Source organism: Scyliorhinus torazame, chromosome 30, assembly GCF_047496885.1.
Source record: "Scyliorhinus torazame isolate Kashiwa2021f chromosome 30, sScyTor2.1, whole genome shotgun sequence".
Lineage (NCBI taxonomy): Eukaryota > Metazoa > Chordata > Chondrichthyes > Carcharhiniformes > Scyliorhinidae > Scyliorhinus > Scyliorhinus torazame.
Window position 1 is genome coordinate 20,981,135 of NC_092736.1, and position 25,161 is coordinate 21,006,295.

The 25,161-nt window shown below is 43.6% G+C and overlaps 1 protein-coding gene across 5 annotated transcripts in view; it reads left to right on the forward strand.

Annotated features, from left to right (window-relative positions):
- Positions 1 to 25,161, forward strand: part of c30h15orf39 (chromosome 30 C15orf39 homolog) — a 96,408-nt gene that overhangs the window by 57,866 nt on the left and 13,381 nt on the right. For 2 of the 5 annotated variants that reach the window (XM_072492926.1, XM_072492922.1), the window contains exon 4: positions 19,854 to 23,398. In XM_072492926.1, the coding sequence (XP_072349027.1) occupies positions 19,897 to 23,398 (3,502 nt within the window). In that variant the 5' untranslated portion in view covers positions 19,854 to 19,896. Of the gene's footprint in view, positions 1 to 1,948; positions 2,106 to 16,855; positions 17,011 to 19,853; positions 23,399 to 25,161 lie in introns of those variants that run through there. The other 3 variants (XM_072492925.1, XM_072492923.1, XM_072492924.1) reach the window with 3 other exon arrangements.

The following is a 25,161-nucleotide window of genomic DNA, read 5'->3' on the forward strand; positions in this document are numbered from 1 at the left end:
AATATCTTGCCACGGTCATCCCCACACCCCCACTACTTGCCTTCAAACAACCGCGCAACCTCAAACAAACCATTGTTTGCAGCAAACTACCCAGCCTTCAGTAGTGACAACGACACCACACAACCCTGCCATGGCAATCTCTGCAAGACGTGCCAGATCATCGACATGGATACCACCATTACACACGAGAACACCACCCACCAGGTACGCGGTACATACTCGTGCGACTCGGCCAACGTTGTCTACCTCATACGCTGCAGGAAAGGATGTCCCGAAGCGTGGTACATTGGCGAGACCATGCAGACGCTGCGACAACGAATGAACAGACATCGCACGACAATCACCAGGCAGGAATGTTCCCTTCCAGTCAGGGAACACTTCAGCAGTCAAGGGCATTCAGCCTCTGATCTCCAGGTAAGTGTTCTCCAAGGCGGCCTTCAGGACGCGCGACAACACAATCGCCGAGCAGAAGCTTATAGCCAACTTCCACACACGAGTGCGGCCTCAACCGGGACCTGGGATTCATGTTGCACTACATTCAAATATATGTTTCTGGAACATACCTCTTCATTCACCAGAGTAAGGAGCAGCGCTCCAAAAGCTAGTGACATCAAAACAAACCTGTTGGACTTTAACCTGGTGTGTAAGCCTTCTTACTGTGCTCACCCCAGTCCAACACCGGCATCTCCACATCATAGAATTTACAGTCCAGGAAGGCATTCAGCCAATTAAGTCTGCACCAGCCCTTGGAAAGAGCACCCCATTTAAGTCCACACTTCCAAAATCCCTGCAACCCAGCCTAACCATTTTGGACACTAAGGGGCAATTTAGCATGGCCAATCCACCTAATCTGCACGTCTTTGGACTGTGGGAGGAAACCGGAGGACCTGGAGGAAACCGATGCAGTCACGGGGAGAACGTGCAGACTCCGCACAGACAGCGACCCAAGCCGGGAATCGAACCTGGGACCCTGGAGCTGTGAAGCAACTGTGCTACCGTGCTAAAATCGTGGTTTCTTTGCCCATCACCACTCTTTGGCTTTTTTGCCTGTTGAAATTTTGTGTTCGTGAAGTCTCGTCTGTCACCTGCCCAACTGCAGATCTTTTTAAAACTTCTTCCCCACCTCCACAGGCTTACAAACGCCTACGTTACTATCTTCCTTCTGGACAAAAGGTCAGCTTGAGCTGAGTATTTGCAGCAATCTTGAATTTTATGAATACACATCCATCCTCAGCATATCCTGAAGTGCTTTACAGCCAGTGGTCATTGTTAAGAATGTGGGAAGCTACAGAGAGGAGGATGTGAGGGGGAGGGGGGTTCCTACAGCACTGAGCTCAGTTCCCCCGGCTGCTTTCTCTCTCATTTCGCTAAATGCCTCCCTTCAGCTGTAGCTTATCACTGCCGAGTTTACCAGTCTCAGGCCCGAGTACAATTCCTTAACTTGCTGACCCGCCAACTAACCAGGAGCTGACCGTTGGCGCCTTTTAGAGCGCGATGCCGCTCACGTGACAGGCAGCGCACGAGCGACGAGGCCCGGCCCACGCCCCTTCCCAAGCAGCCACGCCCCTTTCCCCTCAGCCCCGCTTCTCTCTGCCATCGGTCACGCCCTCCGTTCAGCCCCGAGCCACCCGCCCCCACCTGCGGCCCCGCCCCTTTTACTGCAGACCCGCCCCGCCCCTCTTCAACCCCGCCCCTCAGCATTCGCCGCATCCTCCCCCCCCCCCCCCCCCATTCTTGCCCGCTTCACCCAGCCCCGCCCCACTTCCCTCCGAGCCCCCCCCCCAAAGCCGGTGCTTGATCTGCCGGCACCCGCACCACCGTTCCCGCCCTTTTTCAAACGGACAACGGCCGCCCCTGATCGGTGACGTCACCGCGCACGTGACCCCCCCCCCCCCCCCGCGCGGAGGAGGCGCCCGGGGCAGAGGTTTGAAAAAGTGGAGAGAGAGAGAAAGAGAGAGAGAGAAAGAGAGCGTGGGTGGGAGGGAGGAATAGAGAACACAACGCCCGCCCGGCAGGCAGGCAGACTGACACCTCACGGCCACTGGTGGGGAGCAATAAAATAGTTTTCGTCAACTCGGATGGAGTTATCGCTTTCAGAGGAGCGGGTGAGTGAGGGAGAGCAGCCTCTTTACACGGGGGCGGGCGCTGTCTGGTTTTGCGGTTGAGGTAGAAACACAAGCCGATGGGAGAGTGTAAAAGAGGGGGGAGGGAGGGAGGGTGTAAAAGGGGGTGGGTGAGGGAGGGGGGGTGTAAAAGGGGGTGGGTGAGGGAGGGGGGGTGTAAAAGGGGGTGAGGGAGGGGGGGTGTAAAGGGGGGTGAGGGAGGGGGGTGTAAAGGGGGGTGAGGGAGGGGGGGTGTAAAGGGGGGTGAGGGAGGGGGGGTGTAAAGGGGGGTGAGGGTGGGGGGGTGTAAAGGGGGGTGAGGGAGGGGGGGTGTAAAGGGAGGGGGGGTGTAAAGGGGGGTGAGGGAGGGGGGGTGTAAAGGGGGGTGAGGGAGGGGGGGTGTAAAGGGGGGTGAGGGAGGGGGGGTGTAAAGGGGGGTGAGGGAGGGGGGGTGTAAAGGGGGGTGAGGGAGGGGGGGTGTAAAGGGGGGTGAGGGAGGGGGGGTGTAAAGGGGGGTGAGGGAGGGGGGTGTAAAGGGGGGTGAGGGAGGGGTGGTGTAAAAGGGGGTGAGGGAGGGGGGGTGTAAAAGGGGGTGAGGGAGGGGGGGTGTAAAAGGGGGTGAGGGAGGGGGGGTGTAAAAGGGGGTGAGGGAGGGGGGGTGTAAAAGGGGGTGAGGGAGGGGGGGTGAGGGAGGGGGGGTGTAAAAGGGGGGGTGAGGGAGGGGGGTGTAAAAGGGGGGGAGGGAGGGGGGGTGTAAAGGGGGGGTGAGGGAGGGGGGGTGTAAAGGGGGGGTGAGGGAGGGGGGGTGTAAAAGGGGGGGAGGGAGGGGGGGTGTAAAAGGGGGGGAGGGAGGGGGGGTGTAAAAGGGGGGGAGGGAGGGGGGGTGTAAAAGGGGGGGAGGGAGGGGGGGTGTAAAAGGGGGGAGGGAGGGGGGGTGTAAAAGGGGGGGAGGGGGGGGGGTGTAAAAGGGGGGGAGGGAGGGGGGGTGGTGTAAAAGGGGGGGAGGGAGGGGGGGTGGTGTAAAAGGGGGGGAGGGAGGGGGGGTGTAAAAGGGGGGGAGGGAGGGGGGGTGTAAAAGGGGGGGAGGGAGGGGGGGTGGGAGGGGGGGTGTAAAAGGGGAGGGAGGGAGGGAAGGGGGGGTGTAAAAGGGGAGGGAGGGAGGGAAGGGGGGGTGTAAAAGGGGAGGGAGGGAGGGAAGGGGGGGTGTAAAAGGGGAGGGGAAGAGGGAAGGGGGGGTGTAAAAGGGGAGGGGAAGAGGAGGGTGCATGGGGAGGGTGCATGGGGGGGGAATGGGGGGAAGGGGAGGGTGGATGGTGACGGGGAGGTGTTTGGTGCGGGGAGGGGAGGGCGTTTGGTGCGGAGGGGAGGGTGTATGGGAGATGGGTATGAGGGGTGGCGGTGGTACGGGAGAGGGGGTGGGGTGATTTGGGGGAGAGGTGGGGAGGGGTGGCGTTTGGTGTGGGGAAGGTGTGTGTGTCAGCGGAGAGGGGGGTGTGGGGGGAGGACAATGTGTGGGGTTGGTTTGGGTGATGTGCGTGGAGCGGGAGGTTGGGGCAGCGGTGGGATGGTTTGGTAAAGAGTGGGAGGAGTTTGCGGTTCGCCACAGGGCTGGTGAAGTGGCCTCAAACCAATACCTGGGCATTGATAGTTTTCTCACAACGTGCCCCTCCACCTCGATAACTTGCTGACCCAGTGTAATTTTGCATAAACATCTCTCAATTTTAAAAATATTTTGCTTCATTTTGGTCCCATGTATTTATTACTATTTTGCTGTGCATTTTAAGATTGGGTTCTTGCAATCTTTGTCAGCAAACGTGGCATTTGTAGACAGTAATGCAATCCACTTTGTACTCTTTTGATCTGATGAATTGCATAGCAATAGGGCTGCAGTTTATCAAATAAATGAAGTTCTAATTTACAAAGTTGCTTTTACTTGGTGTGTTTCATAGTAGATTGGAAAGTTGCTGGTCTCTTTACCAGTGTAGTCATTTGTTTATCAATGTAGTAATTTGTTTATTCGAGAGGAAAGTGCTTAAACCACAGTAAAGGAAGGAAATTTGACTGGTGTTGCTCTTGTGCAAACCTCCTGTGTTCCCCTGGTATCAAAGGTTTGTTGCGGCTCAGGATATATTTGCTGTTGTCTGTTTTTACATTATGACATCCTGGGCTGGTGTGTGGTCAGTTCCAGCCCCTCTTGATCCGGAGTCGCAACCCAAAGTCTTTGGCTGCCCAATAACTACTGTCACCATGTTTGTGTCTTTTCCACCAATTGCTAGAGAGGTTTTGAGTGTCTATAATGCCTTTATTTAGTCTCCAGGGGGTTCCCAGAGCAATATACATGCACCCAAACCCTTTTCCAAATGTATAATATTGGTAAAATGTAGCTACCGATTTGATTTATTGTCACGTGTACCGAGATACAGTATTGTTCTGCATATAGTCCGGACATATCATTCCATACATGAAAAACAGGACATGCATGAATACACAAAGTAAATACATAGCCACCGGCATCAGGTGAGCATACAGGGTGTACTGCTACTTAGAGAAGATGTTTGAAGAGTTCAGTCCATAAGAGGATAATTCAGGAGTCTGATAACAGTGGGGAAAAAGCTGATTTTGAACCCGTTAGTGCATGTTCTCAAATTTTTGTTCTCATGGCAGCATGCCGGCCTGGAGCATGGCAGACCGCTTCGACTCGGGAACGGATGTTTAAAAAAAAAAAAAAAAAAAAAATTGATGGGGTCATCCTGCCTGGAGTGGCAGCAGAGAGCAGGTCACGTACCCTGTATACTGATGTCATTGTGCCCTGGACTAAAGAGATTCCACCCTTTTGATAGCAGCAAGCAACAGGACTGAAAAATTTAAAGGGGATTGTTTCATAATAAGAAAGAGAGGGCAGAGACACAAACGGGCCTGAATCTCACCACTAAATCTGCTGAAGAGAGCTGATTGGGAGATTCCACAGCAGGACAAAGCAATGCTGATGTGAGCTCCAGGGCCTCTGGTGAACAGCCTTTAAGAACAAGCTGAAATCCGGAACGAGCATTATAAACAAGCATTTATTAAAGTATGGCTTTATTAATTGTGCCAATGCAAAAGAGGATACTAAGCCCATGTGTGTTATATGCAGGGAAGTACTGGCAAATTAAAGTTTAAAACCCTCAACTTCAAAGGCATTTGTAAACTAAGTATGGCGGGTTAGAGTACAAATCTCTTGATCTTTTTCAGTGGATGCAGTGAGAAGTTAAATCGTCAACTGAAGTCCTTAGTAGAAATACAACATTGAATGAGGAAGCAAGTGAGATCGTGAGGCCCAAGCAGGTTTACCTGTCACATTAATGGAAAGTGGAAATGGTGGGTCGCGATGATCGACTGGTGTGGGCCATGAAGGATGGCTGGTTGGTTAAAAATGGGTCCTGGGCAAAAATGTTTGAAAAACGTTGTTCTAGAGTTCTGGTATTGGCCTGCAAACAGGACAGGAAATACATTCCTGGAATTTTATTTTTAAATTTAGAGTGGCCAATTTTTTTTTTCCCAATTAAGGGAGCAATTTAGCGTGGCCAATCCACCTAACCGGCACACCTTTGGGTTGTGGGGGTGAAACCCACGCAGACATGGGGAGAATGTGCAAACTCCACACACAGTGACCCAGGGCTCGGATTCGAACCCGGGTCCTCAGCGCCGTAGTCCCACTGCGCCACATGTCGCCCACTACATTCCTGGAATAACGGCATATAGGATATTTAGCCTTCCTACGCTGATCAATTATATATAGTATTGATAATACTGTTTGCAGGGACACCCTTTAGTAGCTGTCAAGTCTCCCATCCAGTACCCAATTCTCTCTTTTCCAGTTAAGAGCCATTTTAGCTTGGCCAATTCACCTACCTTACACATCTTTTTGGTTGTGGTGGTGAGACCTACGCAGACATGGGGAGAACGTGCCAACTCCACACAGACAGTGACCCAAGGCCAGTAGCGAATCTGGGTCCTCGGCGCTATGATCCCATCCAGGAATTAATCAGGCTTGAATCTGCTTAGTTTCTGAGATCAGGGATGCTTGTAGTGGTTTCACCATATGCTGTTGGGAAGTGCTGTGCACATCAGTTATCAGTAATAATCAATCTGTTGTAAGATTAACCTACTACCTTGACCGCTGTAACCTGATTCTACTGAAAATGTAAGGCAAAAGTAAGGAAAAGATTGCCAAACAATTGGGAATACAGTCAGCTTGTACGCAAGATTATGAATGGGCTATTTGGGCATAGTTCGAATTTCCACTTCAGATTTCCATTTACACAATTGCAAGATGGGTACAGAAGACGAAAACCATTTGGAACACTTTATCCATTGAAAGAAGCCATCCGTTCCACATGTTGATTAGTCTTTTGTGGAGGAAGAATTTTCTGACTTCAACAATTTCATTTTGTGCTGCCTCGTCCAACTGTCTAATTTGAGATTATGTTCTGGGTTCACCTCTTTCGTTCAAGTCATTTCTTGGTTTTCATCTTGGATTGCTCAAGTCATCTTACAACAAGGATCAGTGTTAAGAATTGGTGACAATTAAAATTAAAAAATGAAATTGGGGTAAAAGAAAATCAAACTGAGTTGATAAGGGCTGCTGTCTGAAGAGATTTTGAGATGAGAATTAACATATCGGTGAGAAAAGTAAGTTTACCTAGGTGACTAGAAGAAAACAATGGGGTAGAGAAGCGGTAACTTTGAAGTGGAGAGGTAAGGAAATTGGCATGTATATGCTAAAAGCTGACTCCACTGGGTGGATAATATAAGGGTAAGGGAAAGAATGATGTATCTATGGCACAATGACGGGGGAAAGAGACAGTCACAGCTACCATCCCAGCCACACCCAGCTGCAGAAACAGTCTCCCGAAAATAAGTTATTGTTAAATAGGCAGCCGGTTTAGATCCAAAACTAGAACCAAGCAGATTTTGTCTTTGCTGAAACTGAAGACGTTTCGCCAAACATGGCCAAATAACCTGTGCGTGGTGATTATCTGCTGGATTTTGCACAGTTACATAATATTGGATGTTGTTTGGGAACAAAGGGACATTTCAGAGTTAAGAAACGTAGGTAGTTGGGAGCCAAAGCGTAACATCATGTAATATTGTGCGTATAGCCAGAAATGTGTTCTAGTGTATTACAGTCCAACTTGTGTGGTTTTTTAATATTCTTTATTAATTGTTCATATAATAGCTGATCTATTCCTCCCTGGTTCACATGCATACCAAATTGAAAATATACACTACTAAGAACCCCTACTAAGAACCAGTATTCAAAGTTACCCTTCTGAGTTTGGAATAGTCCCGCATGAGCTTCATGTCAGTTTGCAGGTCTTCAGGTCTCGTCTGTACCTCGTTGTACAAAACTGAATATGGTAACTAAGGTGTGGTCTGAATAGAACATTTTAAACGGTGAGGAAGAGCGTGCACACATTTAGTCGAATATGACGTTGGAGCTCCTCTCTCCGCAGATGCTGCCAGACCTGCTGAGTATTTCCAACATTTCAGATTGCCAGCATTTTCCTCTTGCCACAGTTTACACATTACTTCCTCTTGCTTGGGGAATCAATAGCTAGCTGTTTGCTTGTTATGTTACTTAAATTGCAAAAGGCGACCTCAAAACGCATTACTGTTGTGCAATATTAAATTAAACCCCACTAGGGCTCTGTTTGCAACTCTAAAAGCGAGCTATGATTATATCTGAGAGCCTTATCCTTTTGCTTTGTGGAAATTGGAAAATAAATTAGTTGGTAACACATCAATACATTTCCTGATTTTGGGGTTGAGAATTTTAAGTTAAATGTTCTTTAGCTAGTGCTGTACTTGGTCTTTGCTGGTGACTGGAAGGATACTATGGATCACATAAAAGCCCTAAATTCTGACACACAGCCCCTCGGATATTGGATTTGGGTAGGAAATTTAATGTTCCAATTATAGCCATTTATTTAAAAAGCAAAATAAGCCAAAACAGCGATCAGAACAAATAACAGCTTATTACAGTAGAGCAATATTAGTTGAATCTAATAACAAACCAAAGTATGACTTCCACAATTGCATGAATTTTAGGTGCTTGAGTTAATTCTGTAAAATTCATGCCTATATTTAACTGAAAGTTAACGTAATGCATTCAGATGCTGACTGGATCATTTCCAGAGCCTTAAATCAGTGTTCTAGTATGTTTTCCCAGTTACCACTAACTTCGTTGATGCTTTTGTGCTTTTCAGACAGGGTGGCCACTTTCAGGTGATCTTTGATGGCAGTCTTGACATTCTCAATAATTTAGCCCACACAGAGTGTCTACATGCAGGTTGTCATCAGTTTCCCAAGGCAATGCACAGCCTGAGCACCGCAAAAGGTTCTAATTCAGTCTGTTGCCTCATGGCTCTGCAGCTTCCACATAAAGATTGGGGATATGCAGCCATGCGGACAGTTGTCATGAGAGCTCCAACTGAATGGCTCCCATTGACAAAGAACAAAGAAATGTACAGCACAGGAACAGGCCCTTCGGCCCTCCAAGCCCGTGCCGACCATACTGCCCGACTAAACTACAATCTTCTACACTTCCTGGGTCCGTATCCTTCTATTCCCATCCTATTCATATATTTGTCAAGATGCCCCTTAAATGTCCCTATCGTCCCTGCTTCCACTACCTCCTCCGGTAGCGAGTTCCAGGTACCCACTACCCTCTGCGTAAAAAAACTTGCCTCGTACATCTCCTCTAAACCTTGCCCCTCTCACCTTAAACCTATGCCCCCAAGTAATTGACCCCTCTACCCTGGGGAAGCCTCTGACTATCCACTCTGTCTATGCCCCTCATAATTTTGTATACCTCTATCAGGTCGCCCCTCAACCTCCTTCGTTCCAGTGAGAACAAACCGATTTTATTCAACCGCTCCTCATAGCTTATGCCCTCCATACCAGGCAACATTCTGGTAAATCTCTTCTGCACCCTCTCTAAAGCCTCCACATCCTTCTGGTAGTGTGGCGACCAGAATTGAACACTATACTCCAAGTGTGGCCTAACTAAGGTTCTATACAGCTGCAACATGACTTGCCAATTCTTATACTCAATGCCCCGGCCAATGAAGGCCAGCATGCCGTATGCCTTCTTGACTACCTTCTCCACCTGTGTTGCCCCTTTCAATGACCTGTGGACCTGTACTCCTAGATCTCTTTGACTTTCAATACTCTTGAGGGTTCTACCATTCACTGTATATTCCCTACCTGCATTAGACCTTCCAAAATGCATTACCTCACATTTGTCCGGATTAAACTCCATCTGCCATCTCTCCGCCCAAGTCTCCAGACAATCTAAATCCTGCTGTATCCTCAGACAGTCCTCATCGCTATCCGCAATTCCACCAACCTTTGTGTCGTCTGCAAACTTACTAATCAGACCAGTTACATTTTCCTCCAAATCATTTATATATACTACAAAGAGCAAAGGTCCCAGCACTGATCCCTGTGGAACACCACTGGTCACAGCTCTCCAATTAGAAAAGCATCCCTCCATTGCTACCCTCTGCCTTCTATGGCCTAGCCAGTTCTGTATCCACCTTGCCAGTTCACCCCTGATCCCGTGTGACTTCACCTTTTGTACTAGTCTACCATGAGGGACCTTGTCAAAGGCCTTACTGAAGTCCATATAGACAACATCTACTGCCCTACCTGCATCAATCATCTTAGTGACCTCCTCGAAAAACTCTATCAAGTTAGTGAGACACGACCTCCCCTTCACAAAACCGTGCTGCCTCTCACTAATACGTCCATTTGCTTCCAAATGGGAGTAGATCCTGTCTCTAAGAATTCTCTCCAGTAATTTCCCTACCACTGACGTAAGGCTCACCGGCCTGTAGTTCCCGGGATTATCCTTGCTACCCTTCTTAAACAGAGGAACAACATTGGCTATTCTCCAGTCCTCCGGGACATCCCCTGAAGACAGCGAGGATCCAAAGATTTCTGTCAAGGCCTCAGCAATTTCCTCTCCAGCCTCCTTCAGTATTCTGGGGTAGATCCCATCAGGCCCTGGGGACTTATCTAACTTAATATTTTTTAAGACACCCAACACCTCGTCTTTTTGGATCACAATGTGACCCAGGCTATCTACACCCCCTTCTCCAGACTCAACATCTACCAATTCCTTCTCTTTGGTGAATACTGATGCAAAGTATTCATTTAGTACCTCGCCCATTTCCTCTGGCTCCACACATAGATTCCCTTGCCTATCCTTCAGTGGGCCAACCCTTTCCCTGGCTACCCTCTTGCTTTTTATGTACGTGTAAAAAGCCTTGGGATTTTCCTTAACCCTATTTGCTAATGACTTTTCGTGACCCCTTCTAGCCCTCCTGACTCCTTGCTTAAGTTCCTTCCTACTTTCCTTATATGCCACACAGGCTTCGTCTGTTCCCAGCCTTTTAGCCCTGACAAATGCCTCCTTTTTCTTTTTGACGAGGCCTACAATATCACTCGTCATCCAAGGTTCCCGAAAATTGCCGTATTTATCTTTCTTCCTCACAGGAACATGCCGGTCCTATATTCCTTTCAACTGACACTTGAAAGCCTCCCACATGTCAGATGTTGATTTGCCCTCAAACATCCGCCCCCAATCTATGTTCTTCAGTTCCCGCCTAATATTGTTATAATTAGCCTTCCCCCAATTTAGCACATTCATCCTCGGACCACTCTTATCCTTGTCCACCAGTACTTTAAAACTTACTGAATTGTGGTCACTGTTACCGAAATGCTCCCCTACTGAAACATCTACCACCTGGCCGGGCTCATTCCCCAATACCAGGTCCAGTACCGCCCCTTCCCTAGTTGGACTGTTTACATATTGTTTTAAGAAGCCCTCCTGGATGCTCCTTACAAACTCCGCCCCGTCTAAGCCCCTGGCACTAAGTGAGTCCCAGTCAATGTTGGGGAAGTTGAAGTCTCCCATCACCACAACCCTGTTGTTTTTACTCTTTTCCAAAATCTGTCTACCTATCTGCTCCTCTATCTCCCGCTGGCTGTTGGGAGGCCTGTAGTATACCCCCAACATTGTGACTGCACCCTTCTTATTCCTGATCTCTACCCATATAGCCTCACTGCCCTCTGCGGTGTCCTCTCGCAGTATAGCTGTGATATTCTCCCGAACAAGTAGCGCAACTCCACCTCCCCTTTTACATCCCCCGCTATCCCGCCTGAAACATCTAAATCCTGGAACGTTTAGCTGCCAATCCTGCCCTTCCCTCAACCAGGTCTCTGTAATGGCAACAACATCATAGTTCCAAGTAGTAATCCAAGCTCTAAGTTCATCTGCCTTACCCGTAATGCTCCTTGCATTAAAACATATGCACTTCAGGCCACCAGACCCGCTGTGTTCAGCAACTTCTCCCCGTCTGCTCTGCCTCAGAGCCACACTGTCCCTATTCCCTAGTTCTCCCTCAATGCTCTCACCTTCTGACCTATTGCTCCCGTGCCCACCCCCCTGCCATACTAGTTTAAACCCTCCCGTGTGACACTAGCAAACCTCGCGGCCAGGATATTTATGCCTCTCCGGTTTAGATGCAACCCGTCCTTCTTATACAGGTCACACCTGCCCCGGAAGAGCTCCCAGTGGTCCAGATAATGGAAACCCTCCCTCCTACACCAGCTGTTTAGCCACGTGTTTATCTGCTCTATCTTCCTATTTCTAGCCTCACTGGCACGTGGCACAGGGAGACGTCCCACATTTTTCTGCCTGCCATTCATTGCAACACCATCCGCTGAGTGAGATTGATAAAATCATGAACAACACCGACCTTTCAATTTGCGATAACTTGAAAGCCCCACCATGGAAGTGCTTAAAACGCTCTGTCCATTCTGTGAAACAGTAGCTAATGTCCCCATAGTATACAGATAAATCCAACAGCAAAGATCCCTGCTTTCAAACTCTCCAAGGCTGCACAATGCTCAACTGAATCTGATGCTTGCGCAAGTATAAGATGAGCGACGACCCAAAATGAGGTTGAGGTCTTGGAATCCAGGCTGTGGAACGCGACAAATCAGTATACTCACTAAGATCTGTTGCGGCAGGCATGGCATTTCTCCGTCATCTCTGGAGTCCATCGAAATGGGTAACCAGCTAGGCATCCAATTGTAAACCTGTCCTGTCATTTGGAATTAGTGGTAACAATGTAATTGCTAAGACTTTGTAATACCATTCCAGTGCAGAAAAAAAGTAAGCATTGCCTGGGGGGGAAACATCATGTTTTACCAGGTAGCAGTGCTCCCACATGCTTTGGAGATTTTGACAACCTGCAGCACGTACCTCAAAGCACAGGAAAAGTACAAATCTGTGGTGATTTTGCATGATCTTCCAGATTTGGTGACAAGAAAAGGACGTCCAACAGCAACTTCCTCTCCCTGGCCAACATACTCGCATCGAAGCACTAATAACTCAACCAGCTCCTTTGGGCAGGACATGTTGTTCGTATACCTCAAGCAAGACTCCTGGGAGCATCTATTACGCTTTGTGAAAGGGAAACCTTGTTTAATTAATCTGTTTTTATCTAACTTTGAGATTTTTTTCTGAAGTAACATTCGAGATGCCGTATACTTGGCTTTCCAATAGGTACAAAGATATATGGGCCGGTTAAGTGAATGGACGAAATATTTGCAGATGGTGTATAATGTGGGAAAATGTGAACTTATTCTCTTTGGCAGGCAGAATGGAAAGCCGCATATTAATTAAATGGAAAAAGAATGCAGAACTCGGTGATACAGAGGAATCTAGGGGTCCCTAGTATATGAATCATAAAGTTAGTATAGTATAGTACAAATATAGTAAGTGATTAGGAATGTTGCATTTTTTTTACAAGAAGGTTAAAATCTAAAATTAGAGACCACATCTGGAATACTGTGCAGATTTGGTCTCCTTATTATAAAAAGATATAATAGCTTTAGAAGGAATTCCGAGAAGATTCATGGACTCATTCCAGGGACAAAGGGGTTGCCTTAAGTAGAATAGTTGAACAGGTTAGACCTAAACCCATTGGAGTTTAGAAGAATGAGGAATGATCTTGTTGAACTGTATACAGTCCTACTGGGTCTCGCTAGGGTGAATATCTGGAGGATGTTTCCCCTTGGTGGGGAAGTCTAAATCCAGCAGAGGGCAGTGTTTAAAAATAAGAGTTCTCCTTTTTAAGGCTGAAACGACAAAAACATTTTTCTCCGAAAGTGTCATTGGTGTACGGAATTCTATTCCCCAGAAAGTGGAAGCTGTGGGCGACATGTTGGCGCAGAGGTTAGAACTGCTGCCTCACGGTGCCAAGGACCCGGGTTCAATCTGGCCCTGGGTCACTGTCGTGTGAAGTTTGCATATGCTTCCCAAGTCTGCATGGGTCTCACCCCTACAAACCCAAAGATGTGGACGTTAGGCCATGCTAAATTGTCCGTTAATTGGAAAAATTATATTTTAGGAATAATGATTCCATTAATACAGATAAATGATCACGTTTGAAAGGTTTGTCCAGATATCCGCGATACACAGTACTGGCATGAAACATATGTCTGATACCTAATTATGCTAAGAATTGACCTATGGCATTGGGACATTTTAAAAACTCTTTGAACACAAGATGGGTGGTGTACACTAATACGATGAGGGCAAAATATGCAAAGAACAAAAAAAAACCCAAAGAAAAGTACAGCTCAGGAACAGGCCCTTCGGCCCTCCAAGCCTGTGCCGACCATGCTGCCCGTCTAAACTAAAATCTTCTACACTTCCTGGGTCCGTATCTCTCTATTCCCATCCTATTCATGCATTTGTCACGATGCCCCTTAAATGTCACTATCGTCCCTGCCTCCTCCGGCAGCGAGTTCCAGGCACCCACTACCCTCGGTGTAAAAAAACTTGCCTCGTACATCTCCTCTAAACCTTGCCCCTCACATGTTAAACCTATGCCCCCTAGTAATTGACCCCTCTACCCTGGGAAAAAGCCTCTGACTATCCACTCTGTCTATGCAGGTTCTGTCTATTTTAAATAATCCTGATAACATGGCTTTTAGCAAAAGGAATGTTTGAAAATTGTATTAACATACATTGACCTCTCTTTGTGATATAAAGCATGTCCCATTTGTCGGAGACCTGGAGACTGGTTTAAGTTTGAGAAAGGAATTTGTTCGAAACTGGTACATGGTAGAACCAGATATCACATATCTTGTGCGCCATTATACATTCATTCAAAAAAAAATCAGTCACAAAAATGGAGCGCATGCTATAGGAATGTAGCCTCTGGTTGACAAACGATTATCATTCTTTATAAAAGTTTTAAAGCTTTTTTTAAAATACAATTATAAAATTAACGAATAAACAGAGGTTATAGTAGTTACTGTAAGACATTAAATATTTTTGACCAGATAAAAACAACTTACTCTAAGAATTCTCGACAATTAAATAATTTTGAATTTTACTGATAATAGTAACTTATCTAGCCTTCAGAATAATGAAATGGGGATATAGCCTTAAGAATAATGAAAAAGGGATGAACCTACACAAAAGAACACCCACATTTGCAAAACATGAGCTGATCAGGTTCCATTTTGAGGCACGATATCTTATTGAGGAGGGGGTGTGGTACTCGGGGCATTTAAGGTACTTTAGATTTTGATAGATATGCTGAGATATTTTGTATCAAAGAGTTTGAACTTTTGCATTCCGTGATAGAAATAAGATTGTTTTCCATCTTTTTAATCTTTATATGTTGCAAAACGCCACCTTTGTGTAATGTAAGGGAATTACCTGTCGATTCCCTTGGTTCCTATTCCTTTTATTTTGGTTTTTTTGGTCGATGGATCGTTAATTGAGACATGCCTTTAAGTCAAGGAAAGGAAGTAAGGAACTCGGTGTCAAAATAATAAACTTATATAAGTTTGGATTTTGGGCAGAAGAACCCAGACTTTGTGTCACCCAAGAGATTGGAGGAGTTTGCTTCAATTGGCTGCTGGCAATGGATTGGCCAGGGACAGTATTCTGCCTGGCAACCAACAGCGAGTTGGTTCCTGTCAGGTGGAGTTTTCGGAGAGACTCTGGGAGAAGCCAATGGACGCTCGAGGTGGAAGCACCTCACTCTCTGCTCTGTTGCTGTTGTCTGAAGGCAGAAACTTCTAGACCCTGAAAGAATTGTTCACTCTCACTCGTGCTCTCGGTCTCTTAGCATAACGGCTCCTGCAGTCCGTGGAGCACTGGTCATCACTGGCCCATTGTCTTTGGAGGATACATCTGTTAGAGTCACTCTTAGTCCAAAGTTCACTCTCTCAGCATTCGTGGCAACTTAAAAGCAGGCATTAATTCATATAGCCAGGTATGTTACCAAAGCAGAAGGTTTACACCAACACTTGTTATCTGGAAGAAGGTAAAATTCTTTGCTGATTCCTTTCCTTAAGGGAGACCTAGACCAGTTCGTAGACCTGTATCAGTTCTTAGACTTAAAGAAGCGTCTGAGAGATCTGGCTAGCTTAACTTGAGAGAGAGTAATTATTAGGAAAAGCTCCTTGTCGGGATTTGCCCCATAAGGAGTTACGGTTCATAAACACTTCATGAAAACACATTTAATACTGTCAAAGGGAAAAGAGTTACTAGATGTGATTAATTTGCCTAGTTTCACATTTTTATTTTTACTGAAGTTGAAGATTTATAATTCAAAATACTAATTTGAAGCTTACAGTTGGAAATTATTAACATCAACATTTTGGTTTGTCATTTATAATAGTTGACCTAATGTATGTGGGGGGATAAATTGAAACCAATATCACACTTGTAGTTGATTGTTAAATTACTGTGACACCTACTGCTTGCTTGGAAAAGCTGCACTGAGACAGCTTAAAAGACTGCTAAGAACTTGTGAAAATATTTTAATTGATGGAAATTAATAGTGTTTTTTTTCCTATTACCATCCCTCCAACTGATTCTTGTGGCCTGGCACCTCTGTTTGAATGGATAATGTGGAGGGAAGGAATTATGTTAATAAATCTGGTACATTTGCTTTTGCTGTGGTACTCGCCTCATTGGCTTGGAACTAAATCAACAATTTGGAGCATTTAAGTAGTTAGTGTGCCAGATTGGGGTAGCTTGGCATTCACCCTTGGGTTTGAATTCAAATTAAACACAATTGCGTTAAACTCAGCTGATACATTGTGTTTTTTTTTAATGAAAGCAGATTGTTTTGAGTATTGGTATCAATATTTACATGTTTTCTTTCCAAAGAACTTTTAAAAATTGAATTATTAGGTTCCATATTTTATAGAACCTTTAGGGTAAATATTAAAGAGATGGGACATTAATGGCTGTGTGTGTGTGTGTGGCATTCGATTTTTCAAAGGTTTCCTTCTTAACATTTTGAGTGTTCAGGCCCTAGTTGGTGAATATTGAAAGTGAAGTGTATTTTCACTTTTACACTGTTGGTAGAGGAAGCTATCTATGACTTCAGCTCAAAATACATGAAACCATAAATAATATTGTTCTGGTTCGTTCATTACTGCTATAGTGGAGGCAACCTTTGATTTAATCTAGGTAAACATTTGCTTATCTTAATTTTTAAACGCGTTTGTTGATACATGATTGAATCACTGGTTAGATTGATGGTGAATAGGGGATAATAAATATTTACAATCTCTGCTGATAGCTGCACTTCAAAGAGTGTACTTGGTAGTTAGTTATTGGCTGATCCTACAGTGATTGTCACGAGTCTGTTTCCTTTGCCAAATAGGCAGCATGCAGCACCTAAAGGCTTCCATTCGTTATTGCTTCTACTACAGGACAGTCATAGAGTGAATTCCCTCAAGTTTCTGATGAGCTGTTGTTTTTGCATATCTTTTTATCGGTGGAATTAATCATGGATTACATTAGTAAAGACCTATAATGGTATGTATTTTCATTCTTTTTTGTGTTCTTTTGACCCTTTTTGCAATGAAGGTTTAATCTAAAGTTTCTGATGTGATATGTTTTGCATTAACTGTCATTGGTAGGAAAAAAACAAGCGTGCAAAGATACCTGTGAAATAATTGTAATTTCAAAATTCAGATCAAAGTAGCTTGTGCATTCATCGTGGTCTTAAGCTGCACACCATATACTGGAACACCATATACTGGAGCATTTTTCTAAATGAGGAATATAGACATTCATTTAGAAACTTGGTTGAGAATGCATTGAGTGGAAGATGCCTCCCCTTTAATATTGCAATATATTAAATGGACATTTGTGTTGTGATTAACAGCATATTTGCGTCGGCGCTAAAAGTTGCTAACTAATGGGTCATCGTGAATCTGACATTCAGTGGAAGATAATTGAATTCCTTAAATTACAGAGCAATATCTGTAAAATTCCATATTTATATTTCTCTTGATGGTAGCAATCCGACAGCGAAGTGTGTTCGGTGAATATTTTTCTGATCAATCTTTTTACTGAGAAAGGACAATGTAACCAGGCTGAGTGAATTTTGATGTTTGTCTGCCACTTAGTGGCGGTTTAGAAAAGCTGCACTGCTTAAAATGTACAACCAGCATGGAATAAAACAACATGTTGGTTGATGTGAAATTGTTAACATTCTGGTATTTTGTTTTTGCACCATCATTTCCATTGCATTTAGAAATATATACATTATAGAAATATAGACATTTTCATTTAGAAACGTACATTCACATGAAGTAGCTGATAATTTACTCAAGGCATTCAATTGAGATGATACCAAAACACAGATCACTTGAGTAAGCCTCTTAACTTGTAGTGTACAGGAGTTATGTCGTCAAAACAGGTGTATTGGGTGATGGATTTTCATGACCTCATATCAAAACCTTTTTGATTTTTGTATCATTTTTAAGACTTGCAGAGTCGCTGCTAAAAGTTGCTAACAGTAATCTTCAATTTGACCAAAATTCAGTGAAAGATAATTGAATTCCTTAAATTATCAAATTTGAAACCAAATTGACATTTTGTGTAACAATACTGTTTTATATTGATCCACAATTGTAATCCAACCGTGACTGAGCATATTGTGAAGTGCTTGCACTGTATTCAACAACTACAATGAATTGTATCTAAAATCTAATTGGAATGAGTCAATATTGAATTCCGAGCCAATTTTGGAGAAAGAGTGCATATTGTGGCAATGTACCAGTACAGTTAATTCGCTTTTCAGGCTCAATGTCTTTGTTTTATTTTAATCGGAATGTCAGTTGCCCATTGGAGAGACGTCTGTACAACACTAATTAATAACTTTACCTCCGCCCACAGAGGTTTGTTTCCACCCTATTTGCAAACAATATATCTCAAAAAATAATGACTGGATTTTGATATAACTTGGTGTATAAGGTATGGTCCAAGAAAAAATTGATCACCATTGGTAAAGTTGTGAATCTTGGAATTTAAGGGTCCGTTAACATTGGGAGAGTGCGCAGATTGACTTTTTTCCCCCGTATGTTGTGGGTGGGTTATTTTGCTGCGTGGAATGTATCATAGCTGTCCAAATATGAGCAGAGTTTTCAGAGCAAGTTGTTGGATGTGCCTCCCGAATGAGATGGAAGCTCTTAATAAAAAATATTTTCAGCATTGTAGTTCGAGCATCAAACAGGCAGGAAAAACCTTGAGTTGCATAATTGTAATAACGTTAAATTAATATTGCATGGTGGAGATGTGGAGTCCACTGAATGTTCTCTTCATTTATTACTAATTTGAGATTGCTATTAAGTCTAGTTTTGAGATACACACTTTGCGAAGCACTTTACCACAGCGGTGTTCTCTTTTCTACAACCTTGTGCAATCTACAACGGTGACATTGGGGTTCAAAGCTTTGATTTTTTTTAAAATGGCATTCTTTAAAATAAAATATCCTATTGACGTGAATGTCATTTTATGTTCCGATGTCCTGATTCTAAAATTGGAAGGCATGTAATAGTTCGAAGACCTGTGTTTGAATATTTCACCACAGTTTGAAATTTTGAATGGATTTCTTTTCATTTCCTTCCAAGTTCTGTTTATGCTTCAGAACTCCATGTAAATCTCCAAGTGTGATGAGAAATGCAATAGATTAGTAGCTAAATCAGCAACATTGTTTGCTATATATCCTACACTGCCTTTGACCGGCTAGTCAGTGAGTAATAGTGAGAGATTCATTGCGCAAATGAACTAAGTAATTGATGCAAGTGAGGCAATTTTATTCACCTTTGAGGATTAGCATGCCACAAATTGGGAGCAGATGATTTATGATATTCATATATCATTATATTTTGCCATGTCAGATTTTAACTGAGCCTTGTTAAGAGCTGGTACCCTTCCCCCAGTAAGATTCAGTCCATTGTAATCCTGATAATGCAAATAAAACAGGCAAACTAAGAATTGCTACAGGTACAAAGAAAATAGATGTTTGTCTTATTAGCTGGAAAATAGATGTTTGTCTTATTAGCTGGAGATTGAGTACAGCTAAATAGGATCAGGTAAAGCAAGTCTTTTGATTCATCATTTTACAAATTGCGTTGTGAATATAGCCTCTTGTGTGTTCCTGTTACCAATTTGAGATAAATGTCAGTTCCAGTAGGCTACATTCCAGTTAGTTCCATAAAACTGATGTACAATTGAGTTACCTGTTGCAGTGCATTATCTTCCTGTTGATTCCAAATGATATGAAGTTTATGACATATATAGAGCATCACCGTTAAAACTTCACAAAGATATGGCATAATTTTAACATTGTTCTATTTCTTCTGGTTAAGGCTCTTTCCCTTTATCTGGAGCAGCAAAAAGTTTGGAAGCGTCATGATGGCCAATAAAAGAAATCTTGAACGTATGGATTCGCTTATTTGTAGTAAGATGCCTCGGCTGGAGAATGAACACAGTCGATTATCAGCAGGGTTCTGTAAACCCAGTCCCCTACCTAGTTGTGCTGCTGAAAATCCTCTTAAGTACACTGGCTCTTATTTAGCATATCATCTTCGGAATAGTGACGGAACTAATCTACTAGGAGCCTGGGACCAGCCACAACCTTATATGCCACATATGGGTAATCCAACTATCCAGTCGCAACCAGGTGATGTTTCACGTCTCAGCAGCCATGTGTATCAGACAGAACCTGAGACTGGACCCCGGCCATTTCAGCCATCTGTCTGTGAGAATGATAAACTTGACTTGGTAAAAGATTTGATGAATGTCCGGTCAAAATGGGTCACTTTTGTGGAACGGCAAAAGACCTTGAGAAAAAGCCAAAATCTTCCAGCTGTGCTCTGTTCTTCTGAGGTTGAGAAACACAGTTTAATTTCACCCACTTTATCTACAGTTAATAACTGTGCAAATGTTGCATTTCCACAACCGGTATATAGAAATAGTGTCTGTTGTTCAGGAGCTGGTAGCTCTTTGGAAAATTCAGCAGAACATTTTCGTAGAAGAGGACAAGAAACTGAATGGAGGATGCCACCTCCTGTTACTTCAAGTTGTTTACTTGTGAATAACAGTCAACTGATGCATAGTCCCCAGTATGTTAACCCTCTTCTGAAAAGTAACTGCTTGCATCATGGATCTGGCAACATACAAGTTAACTCAATGGGCAGAATCACCAAAGAAACTGGAAAACTACCCGGAGTGACTTCACCTCTGTGTCGAGGATATGGAACTTACAATAGTAACATCCTACAAGATCCCAGATATTCTGCTCACTCGTATGAAAACTCAAATGGAAATATACCAAGTCACAGCAATGCTACCATATGTAACATCCAAGACTTTCAGAAAAGTCCCTTGCGTCCATTTGTGAGAACTGAAGGGCAACAAATGCAACTACCTTTGTATTGTGATAAGCTATCTCCACCAAAGTATCCAATGCCAATTCAGCCAACTGCTTTGCATTCTAGGAACTCTCTTTCAAACCAACAAACTGCAGGTACTTACTCTATTTCAAACCAACAAACTGCAGGTACTTACTCATTGTTACATCCGCATAGCTACAAAGCACAGGTGGGCCATTATCCAGCTCCAGGTACAGGTGGGCAGATGTCTGCACCCAGTTCCACTTTTTCAGGCCAACTTAGTTCAGGGAATCCTTACGCACAGCCTTCAGAATCTCTTGGGTATCCTGCTCATCATCCTCCACAGCAGAAAAGTGTCTCCCTGACCAATCTTTTGATTCACCCTGCATCACAGCCTATTGCGCAGCCAACTGAGTTTAAACCCCAAAGTCCCGCCAGAAACAAAGTGTCTCCATCTCAGCAAGATCCAACAAATGCAAGGCGTCCTTCACCGGACATGTTACACTTCAGGTCACACATCATTGATGCACAAACAAATGAACGGTGCTACAATTCATTAAACTTGCTTTATAATAAGGAATATGCTGGTCAGCAACAGTTGATAAGTAAACATAGTGCCTTTCACCCAGTACTATCTGGAAAACATCTAAAGGGGCCATTTGAGAGACCAGCTGGCTCCCCTGCAGATCAAAGACCAAAGGACATTTATGTGAAGGGGCATAGCCCAAGCATTCATATTCCATCCAGTGATGATCGTGGTAGGTCTATATTCAGTAAAGAAACTGAAAACCTAAATAATAAACCAGTAGAGGTTGGACTTGAAAGCCCACCAAAAAGTTATACTGAGAGTCCAAAAAGTTATACTGAGAGTCCAAAAGGTTATCCTGAGAGTCCAACCAGAAGAACGTCTGTGATTAATTTCTCTCCTGCTCCCTCTCCTGCTTCTAATGAAAGCAAGAGAGTAACTCCCCCTCCTTCCCCTCCTATGCCAGTGATAAATAACGTGTTCAGTTTGGCACCTTACAAAGCTTACCTGGAAGCCACAGGTCTGTTCTTTTCAAAGTGTCAGAAATGTCAGTCGGACTGTGACAAATCATGTTCCTGTTCTGTGGAAAATAAATCCCAAAACTGCAGAAATGATGTCGTCATAGATCTGGATTCCAATAAGCATAGTCCTTTGAGGGTTCCAAAGGCCATCAATGAGTTGCAACCCAATAATACTTCTATGTGCATAGAATCTACTACTGCAAAAGGTGCATCAGCAGGTGATGAGCTAAATAAAATGGTGAGTGAGACAAACTCTTTAGACGTTCGACACCAAGAGATCAATCTTACTCCTACCCTCGGAAATGTCACACAGCAGCAAAGTGGTATTTGTGATCCAAGTTGTGCAGTTGACCATGGAGATGAAAAGCGTGTGATGAACAGAATGGATTCTGATACGGCCTTGGATCTAAGTGTTAAGACAAAAATACCACTCTTGGATGTCACCTGGGAAACACCAGTTTCTGCTGGGACTCGAGAAGAATTGAAAAGCGCTAAAGAAATACCAAATGAAAAAAATACTACAGAACCTGCTAATGTAGTGAAACAACAAGAAAGCAAAGCACCAGCTGCTGAGCTTGGAAATAAGGCGAATGTTACAAACCCTGAAATCAGCATGAGTGTCCGGCATAAGATAGAAATTAATAAATATAAAATACTGAGACCTGCCCCTCCGAAGGTTGGTGAAAGTAATCCAATTCTGTCACCTGAAGGCATCACTGAAGCTAAAAAATTTAGTTTAATTGGATCAGTTGACCCTTCAATATTAATTCTGAGACCTCTGAAACGAATATTACCTGACATGGCTAAATCAATTGTGAGTTCTGTTCCAGAAGCTAGAAATTCACCTTGTGAAACTAAAGTCGATTTGCCCTGCCTTGGCGGATTAATGCAGCATGAGAGTGACACTTGCAATTATTTTGTGCATCTTCATCAGTCCCTGTGTGACATGATTACACAGTCCGTAGCTGAAAGTTCTGAAGAAGTTTTGCGTGCATGCTTGCAGGACATTGAAGGACAGGAAAATCAAAAATTGAGGTCTTCCTCAAAGCCAAAGAACGGTGTGAGAATCTTTGAGGCACTGAAGATGTCAAAATCAAAAGGAATTTGGCGCAACCACGGCAGTGTTCCACTGACCCTTCAAAAGCTGCTTTCTCGTCTGGAGAGTTATATTTATTCTAGAACATGCCCATTTCCCCACGTAATACGGGCTGGCACAATTTTTATCCCAATATATTTAGTCAAGGAGACACTGTTTTCTAGCCTTAAGGGAGCAACGATTGACCAAGTTTTTCAGGAGCACAAAATAGAGTTGCGACCAACTACTCTTTCAGAGGAGAAGAAACTGCAGAATGAGCTGCAGCTTCAAAGGTGCTCCTCCAGATTAATCAAGCTGCTTTCTTTAAAGCAGCTACCTGAAATCTATCAAGATTTGCTGGATGTTCTTTGGCATTCCTGTGTGAAAATTCATCTCGGTGAGTACTTCTACACTTTGTCGGGTGAGAGCAGTTCTTCAGGGGGAGCTTTATCTTCATAATATTTGTATGCTTTGTAAGTTAGAAATTTTTAAAACACCAGAAGCTGAAATAAAGGTCAAATGCTCATCACAGGGATTCTTTTACTGTAATTTCATCAATAACCTTGCGTCTCAACATAATTCTTCTGCATCTTAATATATCTTCCCACGCTACACTAACTCTTTAAATTTGTTTGCCACTTTTCTCACTTGCTCCAGTAATCCATCTTCATTGTACCAATTAACTTGTTATATCTGCATGTTAATATATCATTGAAAAAAAAATGCATGTTTCCTGTTATTTCTAATAAAATGTTAATGTTGGGTCTTGTAAGAATATTAAACCCCAAAACACTAATTATCAAACTAATCTTGTTACTTTTCTTTTGGTGCAGAAATACTGTAACAGTCGTCAAACAGTTATCTGTATGGACACTGGAACTGACCAGCCTTCTGGATAACATCCTATGTAGAAGTTTTCCACACACATAAAACCCACATATTGCACTTTTTACTTTGTAACTGCGGCCAGGTTATTTTTGAAGAGACAGTATTAAAGTTATCCCTGTTTTTATATTTGATCCTACTTTTCATCATTCTCTTTGATTTGAAAACACTGAGAATTTGTTATGGTGTTTTAAGAAAAAAAGGTATCAAAAAGAGGAAAAATGGATAGTGGCTTAACTTGCATATATATTTTATGTCATTGACAAATTTGATAAGTTTGTTTTCCCAAGAAAAAAACTGCCTTTTAGACATTAGGTGAGGGCTCAAAGTGAAATGATGGTATGATTGAATGGCCTATTTGGCTTTTTCCAAGACTTTCTCACTTGAGTGTTAGTGAACACTGGCCTCCAGCAAATTCAATTACAATTTTGTTCACTGACTGGACAGCCAAGTGGGTAGAACATCCTGGAAGGTGCTAGTGACCCCTTGAAGTATGACACACTCTCTAATTGATTTTTCTCAGGACCCCTTTTCCTTTTGGGAGAGGCCAAGATGGCTTCCTGCTCAAAGGCAGGAATTGATTTTTCTCAGGACCCCGTTTCCTCTTGGGAGAGGCCAAGATGGCTTCCTGTTCAAAGGCAGGAGCCAAGCATGTTAGAACCCAGGCAGATGGTGGCATCACAGCATCCAACTTTATTTTTCTTCAGTGAGCGCAAGACTTATGAAGTGTTACCAAAAAACCTGATAGAGTATTCCCTGGAAAGTAGAAAATTAGGGATAGGAATAGTTGGCTCCAAGAAAAGTAAACCTTTTTAAAGTTTAGTATTCGTATGATTTACCACGGCTAAAATAATTGTTACATAATTTAAACATATTATACTTGTAAGTTGTTTTCTAAGTTCTGAAAAAGACTGCTGTTAGCCGCATACGGCAAAATATAAAAAATGATGTGGGGAAAGACCATCTTGCCAAGTCTGCTCTGCCATTCAATATGATCATGGCTTAGCTTGGGCTTCAAGTAAAAATTTCCTGTCCACTCCCAATATTCCTTCATTCCCTGAAACCAAAGATTTGTCTATCACGGCCTTAATATATTCAAAATTAATCTTAACTTTCCAACTTGTTACTTACCTTCAGGGTTGTTGTTTCTTGGATTTTGATGATGTATAATGATGCTGGCATCCATAATATGCACTGTTATAAACTTTACTTTTCTGAACTTCCTCTTGTTTTCCTTTTGCTTATTTTCAACTTTCCTTTCTCTTCCTCTGTGCC